The 13,613-nt window shown below is 39.9% G+C and overlaps 1 protein-coding gene across 8 annotated transcripts in view; it reads right to left on the bottom strand.

Moving 5' to 3' along the window:
* Positions 1 to 2,628: 2,628 nt before the first annotated feature.
* LOC122559542 (uncharacterized) overlaps positions 2,629 to 13,613 on the bottom strand; it is a 68,597-nt gene continuing 57,612 nt past the window's right edge. For all 8 annotated transcript variants that reach the window (XM_087997402.1, XM_087997401.1, XM_087997405.1 and 5 more), the window contains one exon: positions 2,629 to 3,465. In XM_087997402.1, the coding sequence (XP_087853528.1) occupies positions 3,314 to 3,465 (152 nt within the window). In that variant the 3' untranslated portion in view covers positions 2,629 to 3,313. The remainder of the gene's footprint in view (positions 3,466 to 13,613) is intronic.

The following is a 13,613-nucleotide window of genomic DNA, read 5'->3' as shown; positions in this document are numbered from 1 at the left end:
AAATACAGAGAAAGCACTGTACAGTCAAGCAGTGGTAGTGCAGTGGCACTGTCACTGAGTTAGTAATAGGGACACTAGTTAGTGCTCCAGAGACAGGGGTGCAAATCCCACCGTGGTACATGGCATGGTTTAACTTCACTTAATTTGGTAATTAATAATGACTCCAAAACAAAGCCCCTAATTAGCTGTAACTTAGGATGATGGAAGTTCAAATAGCCAATTCCTATTTAATGCAGAAATTAGGCAAGTGTGCAACAAAGCCATAGTAATGCTAATGGGGAGTTTTGATTTTAAAATAGGTTGGAGAGACGGACAAGCACCTGTTAACAAGATAGAGAATTTCTGGAGTGCAATTGTAAACCAGAAACAAAAACAAATTGCTGGAAAAGCTCAGCAGGTCTAGCAGCAGCTGTGAAGAGAAACCAGAGCTAACGCTTCAGGTTCAGTTTGGAGGAAGGATCACTCAACCTGAACCATTAACTCTGATTTCTCTCCACAGACACTACCAGACCTGCTGAGCTTTTCCAGCAATTTCTGTTTTTGTTTCTAGAGTGTGCTCAGCATAGTTTCTGGACCTTAAATCAGAGAATGTCTACGGAACTGAAGGCAAATTACTGACATGGCTGGGAAATTGGTTGAGTGGCAGGTGACAAAGTAGGGATAATGTGTAGGATGCGATCAGTGGTGTCACACAAGAATTTGTGTTCGGGCCTCAATTATTCACATCATTTATTAAACTTAGATCATCGCGAAGTTATGTAGCATTGTACATATGGTAGCACAAAAATTACAAAGATAGACTGCTTGAATAGGCAAAACTGTGGCAGATGGATTTTAATGTAAGCAAGTGTGAAGTTATTAATTTTGGATTAAAACAAAAGATAGATCAGTGTACTTTCTCAATGGCATGAGGTTAAATATAGTGGATATTAAAGAGTCTCAGGAGGTCGGTGCAAGATTTTTAAAATATCACAAAACAGATACAGAAAATAGTCAAGAAAGCTAATGGAATGCTGACCTTCATATCTCAAGGATTGGAGTACAAGGATGCAGAAGCTATGCTGCAGTTACACAAAACCCTAGTTAGAACCTATTTGAAATATTCTCAGCAGAAATGGGCACCACACTTTAGGAAGTAGATATCAGCTGACTGTTAGAAGCACTGCTATAGAAAATTCACTAGTTAGGTGATGATTGACAGTTACCTGCCAAGCAGATCAACTGATTTCTAAAAGCAATGCTTTGATCAATGAACTAGAGATTCGATGCCAATTTTGTGGAGTGCGAACAGGTGCTGTTTATATACCTTTTCTTTTTATTGGAAAAGAACAGGATCCTGTGTTTTAATGTAACTTCCAACTCGATTCTGTGCACCCAACTGACTCTATTGTCAGTACAATTCTTTGCACACTTTGGTCAGCATTTGCTAAATAATCGTATCACAGAGTAAAATCTAACATAGGACAGTTTTGCAAGCACAATTATTTCGATATGGTTAGTCCCTCACTTGTTGCAAAACAGCTAAAGTGACTTGCTGCTTGATACTGGGCCCAGTAAAGTTATTAAACTGTTTAAAATTCTGATCAGCAGCTTACCTTGGAATTAGCCAGTGCAATGGCAGAATACGAAGGCAGTTTCATTTGTAGCTCAAATACCAATGGCTGATTTATGGCTCACTATTAGTAATAGTTAAACTCTGATCCAGATTTTGTGTTGCATCTGTAACCTGTCCTGCCAAAAGTTAGGCAATAGAATGTTGTCTCTGTGTTCATTAAGTCCAAAAGAATACTCCCAGCTCCCAACACATGAAATAGCTCTCTTGTAATCAGTTCTCTTTGTCAGCCTGGTTTTAAACTGCATCAAATTAAACTCAGTCAAGGATAAAGTGCGATTTTGAATCACATTCAGGTGGTCAGGATTCTTTTATGCAATTTGATAATCGCTTCCAGCCTTGCGTATCTAAACCAGTCGGACAGAAGAAAAATGACTAGCAAATACAGAGTACAGCGGATAAAGGGTGCTGATGTTTACAGTGACCACACACACTATTGGAATTGAAGCCATATTATTAGCATTACTTTGTATTGAAAGCCAAGTGTCCAGCCAACTGAGATAACTGAAGTGTCAGAGAAAAGGCAGGTTTCTATCTATTGTATTCATCGGGAGAATTTAGAGTAATTTGAATTAGGAGAGGAGCAACACAAACTGAAGATTTAGCATAAACGAGTCAACAGTTAATGTGCAAAAATTAACCAACTGTCTCCAATACTCTATTATTAAAGGAAATCTTTTAATAAAGGTTGTCTGCAAGGCTGACAGATGGATGGAACAATACTGCAGAGCACTTAACATAGGATTAGATTTATACAGAATTGTGGCCTATTCAAAGAAATATCTTCACATCAAACCTCAATCTTACTGCCATTATATTAAAACAGTTAACCTTAAGAAAATAACCTTCAAGACATTAACACAAAGTTGATTTGAAAGCTTAGTGTTAGACTTATAATAGTTACAATGCTTTCAGAAATGTTGGTTGTATAAAAAAAAAGCACTTCAAACTCAAATTGAAAATTCCTCCAAATCTCCAGCATACTGCAACCATTTCACAGTAAAGTTAGAAATTGATTTGAACTTTGTCAATACTCTTTAATAATGTACAATTCTGACAATCTAAATAAAGGAACTAACCACAAACTAAAAACAATAGTTAATTTCTATCATTGTCAAACATCATTCAAAACGTAACTTGCACAGTAGAAAACGGAGGTAAAAATTATAGTTAAATATGAAAAATGCCTTTGTAAACAGTAAAGCAAATTTACCAGTGTATAAAATCATAATACATTCTGGACTTATCACAAGAAACTTTTACCCAGTAACTTATTTCGTTGTTCACAGTGGCACTTTGTTCAATACTTATATATGAAAATTGGTGAGACGTATATAGTGAAATTGAGCACCATGCACAATTCAACTGAGGTACTCAAGTCAGTCAATATCACAGCTTCTGACCAAATCTAATATCAAACTAATCGTTCCAAAGGGAACCGCATACAACTTAAACCCAACAGAACCTTTCAATCAAGCATCCGATCATATTAAACTTGGAATCAAGACAAACAATCAAACGTTTTGCACAAAGCCTTTCAATTTCCGTGCCATTAGTAAGATTGGAGGGAATTGTTACAAAAGACCAAAAAAAAGCACCAGTGTAATTCATACAAATAAATGGTACATATTTCTTTTAAAAAAAATAAAAGGGTCAATATTAAAAAGGATGCCAGTAAAGGACAAAATCTTCATTAGGCAATTATTGAGATTTGGCTCTTCTTTTCGCCTTAGTTTTGCAGAACTTTCCAGAAACAGGTACTAGATTAACAAGTACAGCACGTTCTCCCGATGAAGAGTAGGTTTTATCCCTGACCATAACATGACAATTGTAGTTGGGTAGATGTTTGGCATCTGTCAAAAAAAAACAAATTGTTAGCACCCAAGGAAGTAAAATACATCAAGCTCATCCAAAAAGTTATTTTTCTTAATCTGTTCTTTCCTTAAAATGACAATTCAGGTGGTTGTACAGATGTTAACTTCATCTGAGGAAGGGTCACTCGATCAGAAAAAATCTGATTTCTCTCCACAGGTGCTGCCAGACCTAAGATTTTCCAGCAATTCCTGATTTTGTTGCTCATAAAACCATTTACTTATGAAAATAACTTGCATTTACATAGCTCCTTTCACATCCTCAGGATTGACAAAATTACTTCACAGCAAAATACTCCACAAAACAATTGCTGATGGTTCAAAACAGATCAGGACAGTTACAACTATTGCTAATCCTGCATGTGACCAGTGTGCACAAATGGGTTTTCAGATCAGGAAGGAAGAGTTTCAGAGCATTTCCCCTCGGTATCATGGGGAAAAAGGGGCACACTGTTTGAGTTGAAATCAGTAGTATCCAGACCAGAAGAATGAAACAAGTCTTGATCGGAGTGAATAAGGAACATGAATTCTATTTGCTGATAGGTGGAAGAATTGTAGATACGCCTTTGCAATGCTTAATCACTAGGTACTAAGAAATAGTTTCCAGCATTCCTGCCTTTAATTCCTATCCAACCATCTTCAACAAAAAAAAAGACGACCAAGGAGGCGGCTTCGTTGGGGCATAACCCGATCAGCTGTTTCTGTTGCTTTTCTTCCTTATCCTAGATCACCAGGGCATATACTCAATTTCTCCCCTCTGTCAAAACTGTAGGTTTTCTCTAACACCATCCCCATGCCCTTTCTACTTCACCCTGACAAAGATTCACTTCCTGCTCCTTCAATTCTCACGGTGGCAGGTTACCCAGTGACCTCTTGCACAGGTCCTAGTCTTTGCACTTCAAACTGTGCCACCATCATAATATTCTTCACAAAGAAAATCAATTCTTAATCCCACCAACCTTGTAAACTACAATCCCATTTGCAGTCTCTCTTTCCTCTTAAATCTGAGTGCATACCACCTCCCAATGTATGCATGAATACCCTCCGGTGTTCACCATTGCAAATATACCAAAAATGTTCAAAAATCACAAATTAAAATCTTATTTGATTGTGTCAAAGGTAAGCTTTGTCTCTGCATCCTACTTGATCTTCCACAACTGACACTCCTCTCACATCCTGCAGTCCTGCAGGCAGTATGAGGACATACAGCCTCTTGATGGCATCAATCAACAGCAGGCAATCATGTGTCACATGTACAGGAATGATACCCTGCTCTACCTTAACTAACCAAAGGCAGGAACAAAAGACTTTTCAATCCCTTGAGCCCACTCCATTATACTTTAAGGATGGCTGACCTGACATTCCTCACATTCACTTTCCTGCATTTCCCTTGTAAACCTTGATGCCCTGATTCATCAAGAATCTCTCAGGCTCAAACATAGCCAAGGCCTCTGCCCCACAGCTCTCTGTAACAAGGAGGTCCAAAGACTCTTTGACCCACAGAGAAGAAATTCCTCATTATTATCTCGGACTTAAATTGGCACCCTTTTATTCAGAGACTGTGTCACCTGTCCCGAGACTCCTCCATGAGGGGTAACAGCCTCTAATATTTACTGTCAAGCCCCGTAAAATTTCTATATGTTTCAATAGGATCACTACACACTGAAGTTCAGAAGAATGAGAATGAGTCGCAATTAGTTTAACCTTTGCGCACAAGACCTCTACATCAGAGATCATCTTCGTGATCCTTCTCTTAACTGCCTCCAATGAAATGTCTTTTCTTAAATAAGGGGACCTAAACTGCTAAGTACTCCAGATGTAGTCTCACCAGCACCCTATGCAATTGCAGTCAGACTTCCCTACTCTTATACCTCAACATCCCATTTGCCTTCCTGATTATCTGCTGCATCTGTGCACTAGTTTACTGCATTTCATGCACAAAGCCCCAAGTCCCTTTGTGTTGGCAGTTTTCTGCAGATTTTCTCCATTTTATACTCTCCCCTCTCTTGTTCTCCCTTTCAAAATGAACTTCATGTTTTCCCACTATTTCAAAAATTCTCAGACTGTTTCTGACATCCTGTCTGGGAAGGCCAGAAATGTCATCTAATTAAACATTGTAGCTGTCACCTTCGGTATCAACTCCACACTCCATTTCTTGGTCATTGACTTTATCCCTCTCCCTGACCGCTGCCTGTGGTTAAAATCACACAGTAAATGCACACGATGTCAGATTTGGCCTCAAGCTGAGTTTCCAATCAAAACTCCAAACCATCACCAAACCAACAGTTTCTATCGCCATAACTACTTCAGGTCAACTGATGCTGAAAACCCTCATACATGCCTTGATTACTTCAAGACCACGATTTGAATGCACTCAGGCTCCTATACTAGCATTGTTCATAAACTGGAGACCATCCACAGTCCTGCTCCCCTTTTCCTATTCATATTAGTTCCACTCAGCTATCCACACTTTTGCCTGGTCACTCATGTTGGTTCCCAATTAAGCAGTGCCTCAAATTTTAAATTTCTCAAATTATGATTATCCAATTATTCTCAATTGCTTTAGTGGTCACACCTACCTCCATTTCCAAATCACCTGTAGCTGTACAAGCCTCATCTCATTCTGGTCAGAGATTTTAGATGCTCTCTTATCAGTGGTCATGCCCTCAGTTGTCCAGGCTTTAATTCCATCCCCCAAAAACCCTGACTCAACCCCATTTCCTTTCAAGATCCTCCTGAAAACCCAACTTTCTAAATAAGCTTCTAATCATTTGTCCTAACATAGACCAATACATCTTGGTGCCTTACTTTGGTTTATAATATCTGGTGAAACACTTTAGAAGAATTTGTTACATGACACACAGATGTAAGCTCTTCACAAACAAAGAACATAGGTATCAGCACATATTTAACAATCCATGTGAATTTGACTACTACGTAATTGCGCCTCTAATTGGTGCATAAAGTCAAGGCCACCTGGGCTTGATATCCGACAGCAGAGAATGGCAGTGTCTTTTACATAATTATTTACTATGACTATCACACTAGCTCAGCCTTAGTTATGTCACTGGATTGTCATCTCTTCACAAATCAGTTATTTTTGCAGTTGCACAACTCAAGCATTTCAAAGATCTCTGGATTCTGCTCATGATCGCATTTCACCTCCCTGATTTTTAAACCTTTGCCTTGGGGTAGATGTTGACAAAAGTAATGTAACTCAGGCACGTGGTTTCCCACTTCACTGTCCAACAATCAACCTTAGCCAGCGAACCCTGGGGATTTCAGCTAATGCACTACTTTCATGACATCTTTCACGAAATAGAAGGGCTATTACAGAGTAAAGTTAATAATAGATTATTTTCTGAATTAACCTAATCTTACAGATATTTGTTTCTCATTTCTGCAGCCAAGATCGCCTAGAATGGAGCATTTAAGTTATGGACAGACATCGGACACACCAGGTTTGCTTTTCAGAGCAGAGGAGACAAGGGGGGAAATATGATGGAGATGCATAGATTTATGAGGGGCATAGATTTAAGCCAAGGACAGAAGGTTTAGAGGATATGAGAGGAAATAAATTTTTCATGAAGGGTATCAGGAATCTGGAACTCACTGCCTGTAAGGGTGTTAAGTACATTTTAGTAGTACTTGGATATGCATTGCAGATGGAAGGTATAAAAGGCTGTGGGCCAAATGCTGGAAAATGGCAATATTTAAGTGATTGGTTTTGACCAGCAGGGACACAATTATGCTAAAGGGCCTTTTCCTGGGCTCTATGATTCAATTAGAGTCACAGAGATGTACAGCATGGAAACAGACCCTTCGGTCCAACCTGTCCATGCTGACCAGATACCCCAACCCAATCTAGTCCCACCTGCCAGCACCCGGCCCATACCCCTCCAAACCCTTCCTATTCATATAGCCTCTTAAATGTTGCAATTGTACAGCCTCCATCACATCCTCTGGCAGTTCATCCCATACACGTACCACCCTCAGCATCTCTTTTATATCTTTTCCCTCTCACCCTAAACCTATGCCCTCTCGTTCTGGAATCCCTGACCCCAGGGAAAAGACTATCTATTTATCCTATCCATGCCCCTCAATTTTGTAAACCTCTATAAGGTCACCCCTCAGCCTCCGAAGCTCCAGGGAAAACAGCCCCAGCCTGTTCAGCCTCTCCCTGTAGCTCAGATCCTCCAACCCTGGCAACATCCTTGTAAATCTTTTCTGAACCCTTTCAAGTTTCATAACATCTTTCTGATAGGAAGACCAGAACTGCACGCAATATTCCAGCATTGGCCTAACCAATATCCTGGACAGCCACAACATGACCTCCCAACTCCTGTACTCAATACTCTGACCAAAAAGGAAAGCATACCAAACGCCTTCTTTCACTATCCTATCTACCTGCAACTCCAGTTTCAAGGGACTATGAACCTGCACTCCAAGGTTTCTTTGATTAGCAACACTCCCTAGGACCTTACCATTAAGTGTATAAGCCCTGCTAAGATAGCAAACTTACTAACTGTACCTCTTATGCTCTCATCCAAATCATTTATATAAATGACAAAAAGTAAAGGGCCCAGCACTGATCCTTGTGGCACTCCACTAGTCACAGGCCTCCATTCTGAAAAACAACCCTCCACCACCACCCTCTGTCTTCGACCTTTGAGCCAGTTCTGTATCCAAATGGCTAGTTCTTCCTGTATTCCATGAGATCTAACCTTGATAATCAGTCTCCCATGGGGAACCTTGTCGAACGCCTTACTGAAGTCCATATAAATCACATCTACTACTCTGCCCTCCATCTTCTTTGTTACTTCTTCAAAAAACTCAAATCAAGTTTGTGAGACATGATTTCCCATGCACAAAGCCATGCTTACTATCCCGAATCAGTCCTTGCCTTTCCAAATACATGTACATCCTGTCCCTCAGGATTCCCTCCAACAACTTGCCCACCACCGAGGTCAGGCTCACCGGTCTATAGTTCACTGGCTTGTCTTTATAGCCCTTCTTAAACAGTGGCACCACGTTTACCAACCTCAAGTCTTCCGGCACCTCACCTGTGACTATTGATGATACAAATATCTCAGCAAGAGGCCCAGCAATCACTTCTCTAGCTTCCCACAGAGTTCTCGGGTACACGTGGTCAGGTCCTGGGGATCTATCCACTTTTAGGTGTTTCAAGACATCCAGCACTTCTTCCTCTGTAATCTGGACATTTTACAAGATGACACCATCTATTTCCCTACAGTCTATATCTTCCATATCCTTTTCCACAGTATATGTCCATCAAATGTGGTACATACCAGCAGCTGAGATCCAAGGTGAAAGTGATCCACCACTCACCCTTTAACACTGCATTCCAGTTGAGCACGAGGCCTTCGGTCTATTTATCATTGGGCAACGAGTCTGTCTCAGACAGAATTGCCAAAATATTTCCTGATCACTTGTTTAAAAACAACATGGAGAACATTCTGGTGCTGTGAGGTGTACAAGGGGGAAAAAAAACCACACTGGAAAATCATTTGCAAGCCATACTGAAGCTGAAGGTGAACAAGATTGTAGTTTCTCTCAATTTGCACTCAGTTTCAGTAGAGATTGCAAATACCTTGCAAAGTTCACTTTAATTGGGTAGTTTTGTTTTTAAAACAGAGCAAGATGCAAAGTAAAGTATTTTTTGTTATTAGCATGTCTTATCTCAGTTATGGGAAAATGTCAAGACTCTGAAGAAAGATATTTTACAGTGCAGAGATTGCCATTGAGCCCATCCGATTGGTACCAAATGAACATTCGACTTGGTTCATGTCCTGCCTTTCACACATATTGATTGTATTCTACTAGATTCTAAGCATCCAATGCCTTCGAATGCCTCAAATGAATCTGCCTTCATCACACTTTCAGGCATTGCATCAGACTCACCTACTTGCATGAAAGTTGGTTCACCTCCAGCACTTGCTTTTTTTTCCCCACAGAACACCTGTTTTTCCCCAATACACTTTATGATTGTAAATAGTTTCTCCTCATCCACGGTCTATAATATTCTACATTAAAATTTACAAGCACGTAGGCAGAGTTAAGGCCGACAGCTAATTTAAGTCTGCAAATAATAAATTAGAACGGTCAGTAAAACCACAGGAGGCAGCTCAGAAATGAAAACGTTTGACAAATTATGTGATCCAAAAGTTAAACAGACGAAATTTAATATGCACATAAGGGAAATGGAAAATGCTTATTCTGTAATGTCAAAATAGCAAAGAATAAAATGTCAAGGAAACCTGGGCAGCTTCAGTGAGGGACTGGATAGTTATCTAAAGAGAAATCACATGGCTACGTCCAAGTTGTTCTGACAGAGGCCCGGCAAAAACTATGAGCAGCTGATTTTCCTCCCGCTGGTGTGCTGATTATTCCAAAATTCTGTACGTTGAATACAATAGAACAATTCACTGTTAAACGGTGTAGTTCTCCAGTGTTGGACCACATCTGAAGTATGACATGCTACCTGAACAACAACAAACAAGAGAGAAGTTCAAACACTGGAGAATGTGAAGAGCAGAGGCTGATTCTGGATATTGAAGAGTGCACGTTCAAGACCTGCTTATTCATAGGATATTTGAAAACATCTTGCCATACTGCATTATTCCCAGCAATTGCCAGAAACATCCTTCCCCTTCCTTTTTTAGTTAAAATCTCAAAGGATTGAGGAAAATAAATAATCCCTGAGGAACAAATGAAACATGACAACTGCCTATTGACTACCAGGTTTGGCGCTAAGTTCTGAAGAGAATGGTTTTTTTCCTCTCTCTCTGTCTTCTACTCTGGGGGAAAAGTAAAGTACTTTGTCCTTTTTACTTTCAATTCTTTCTTTCCCACACTGCTGCTCCATATCCTCCAATCACAGATCCCATTGGAGGGAGCAGTGGGAGCAGAGAAACATTAGAGTTTTTCCATGCTAACTTTTTAAATTGACTTCTACTGTCACAAAAAAAAAGGATAGAACGCAGAAGTGCAAACAAACTGAAAAGTAAAACAGTTTTCACATATTTACTGCAGTTTTTTTGGTGAGCAAGTTGTGTGGAATAGGGGCTCCCCTTAGTTATATCAGACTAGTGAGTCACTCATCATTAAAGCTCAGAGTAAGAGTGTGGTGCTGGAAAAGCACAGGTCAGGCAGCATCCGAGGAGCAGAAAAATTGACGTTTCAGGCAAAAGGCCCTTCCTTAACTACTGTTTTGAAGAGATTCTTATTCAGTTAAGACCTATGAATCTTCAAGTGATAAGCTTGCTTGTTGACTTAAGTCTTTCAGAATTTTTCATTATCAGTTTACGTTCTCTAACCTAAGTCCACATTTTCGAGTCCAAAGCCCAGTACAAAATACACCTCTTACAGCCACAGTACCATCACAAATTGGCCTCAAGTGTTCCTGAACTTATGTAAAGCAAGTTAGCTCCACAACACTGACTGATGACAGTGAAGGAAAACATGCAAGACAATGCATTTAGCTAAATTTCCAAAACCACACAATCTGCCAACATTCATTATCTGGATATGCATGTTCAAATTAATCAATGAGTTTGCAGTGCCTCTAGAAATATGAATGAGGTAGCATCTTCAGTAATGAAGAACGAACAAATGGAAGACCAGAGGGTTGACACTGCAGAGTTTTCTAAAATCACAATGGGCATAGGTATGGTGAATAGCCAAGGTCTGTTCCCCAGGATAGGGGAGTCCAAAACTAGATGGCATAGATTTACGGTAAGAGGTAAGATTTGAAAGAGGCCTGAAGGGCAGCTTTTTCAGAGTGGTGCATATATGGAAAGACCTGTCAAAGGAAGTGGTAGAGACAAGTACAATCATAGCATTTGAAAGACATTTGGACACGTACATGGATAGGAAAAGGGTTAGAGGGATATGGGTGAAATGCAGATAAATGGGACTGGAACAGTTGAGGAAACCTAGTTGACATGGAAGAATTGGACCAAAGGGCCTGTTTCTATGCTGCATGATCGAATGGTGGAGCAGACTCTATGAGCCATATAGACTAATTCTGCTCTTATATCTCATGAACTTATGACTCTGACAAACTGGAGGATATTTGCATGGTCTTGCATTTTTCTCAAATTTAAGAGGAAATAAAAGTTCTCCAAATGTGATCCTCCTACAGTCATCCTGAGGTGTCTAAAATTGGACTGAGACTATGCTTCATTGATCCACAGCATCCAACCTGAGCAGATGCAGCAGTTTTGTTTCACATTCTTCAAGAATCAACTGATCATCTGCATTAGTTCCAGGTAATTTTCCATTAATTTGGACTTGAATGTAAAATAACTGACGACCCATTTCCTGGAGGTTATTACTGATCAAAAACTAAACTGGTCCGACCATCTAAATACGGTGACTACTGGAGCAGTTCAGAAGCTGAGAACTGGGAAACAACTAACTCACCATGTTACTCCCAAGTCAAAGCGTGATGCAATATATCCTACTTGCTTGAGTGCACCATAAACGCTCAAAAACTCAACACCATCAAAGACAAACCAACCCACTCAATTGGCAATCATCCACTTTCAACATTCACTCCTTCCACAACAAATGCACAGTAACAGCAGTGTGTATCTTCTAAAAGATGCACTGCAGTAACTCCACCAGGACTCCTTCAACCATCTATAAAGCAGGGGAACACCATCATGACTTGAAGAACTGCTATTCGTTCCGTTTTCACCGGTCAAAATTATAGAGCTCAATCCCGAAACAGTGTGGTGGCACATACTCTTGATTGCAACAAAGAAAGGTGGTAATTCACCAGGATAACCACCTCCAGACCAATTAGGGACGAGCTACAATGGTTGCCCTAGCCAGTGATACCGTCAAGTCATGAACGAAGTAAAAAAAATACAATGGATAACCCCTTCATTAGGGTGGTCAGCACAAGCGATTGAAATTGGTGGAATACATCATATGATAAATGAATCAGATTTAGGTTTTTACAAAATTCAACTCCTCTAATCTCGTTTCCTCAGTCATAAAAAGACAAAGTCAAACAAAAGTAATACAGATAAAGCTTCATCTTGAACTGCTGTTAAACGTCCTTGGGTCTTTTCTACATTGTGGCCCGAGGATTTTTTCTGCCAAGTTCTCCATGTAATCAGCAGAGAAAAAGAGATAGACTGCACTCAGAGACCTATGCAAATTCATGACAATTAGGACTTGCACCATTTCCTTATACAAACAAACAAACAAACATTTTTTTTTCACCTTCTGCTTTAATATCTATACGAGAGAAAAGTTAAGTTATTTCTAGACTCAATATCCTTCCTGCCTGATTGAAAAGGAATCTGGTCCTTTAGCACGTGCACGCGCACACACACAGACACAGATTTTGTGGTCAGCAGCAACAGCAAATGTCACAGAGAAGAAAGTTTCTCACAATCTTGTTCTGGATTTTATCTTTCTCAATATTAGGTATGAATCCTGAGGCAAGGAAAGGGAATCGATGGATTGTATCGAAAAGTGTAAGCAGCCAATTATACTGCAGCATTCTCAGGGAGCAAACCATGTACATGTCAATAAATTCAATATTTTTAGTAAGTGTTGCAACAAGTAAAATGAAGTTTAGGGTATTCAGCTGAAGTATCTCAAACATTAAAAACATGATTTTCAGGCAAACAAAAAAAATGAACAAAGTGACGTGAATATGATTTTCCAAGGTTAGAAGCAATGGTCAGTAAGTAGTTCTGCCTGAATGAGTCACAAAATTCCAGTAAAAATTCATTCAGCCAACTTTAAGAAACAGCAGTACTACAGCAAACAGGGAAACTTATTGAGAGTTTTATATCCCTTTTTTAATGTATTGTCACCTGCAGGAACTTCAAGTCAAGCACAAAGGATCACAGACATTGTGGGGCGGCACGGTTGCTAGTGTGGAGTTGCACATTCTCCCCATGTCTGTATGGGTTTTCTCCGGGTGCTCCGGTTTCCTCCCACAATCCAAAGATGTGCACGTTAGATGTATTGGCCATGCTAAATTGCCCATAGTGCTAGGTGCATTAGTCAGGGGTAAATATGGGGAACGGGTCTGGGTGGGTTACTCTTCAGAGGGTCAGTGTGGACTTGTTGGGCCAAAGGGCCTA

Source organism: Chiloscyllium plagiosum, unplaced genomic scaffold, assembly GCF_037043375.1.
Source record: "Chiloscyllium plagiosum isolate Xiang-an unplaced genomic scaffold, Cpla_swu_hap1 HiC_scaffold_19, whole genome shotgun sequence".
NCBI classification, from domain to species: domain Eukaryota; kingdom Metazoa; phylum Chordata; class Chondrichthyes; order Orectolobiformes; family Hemiscylliidae; genus Chiloscyllium; species Chiloscyllium plagiosum.
This window is presented reverse-complemented; position numbering and strand designations above follow the sequence as displayed.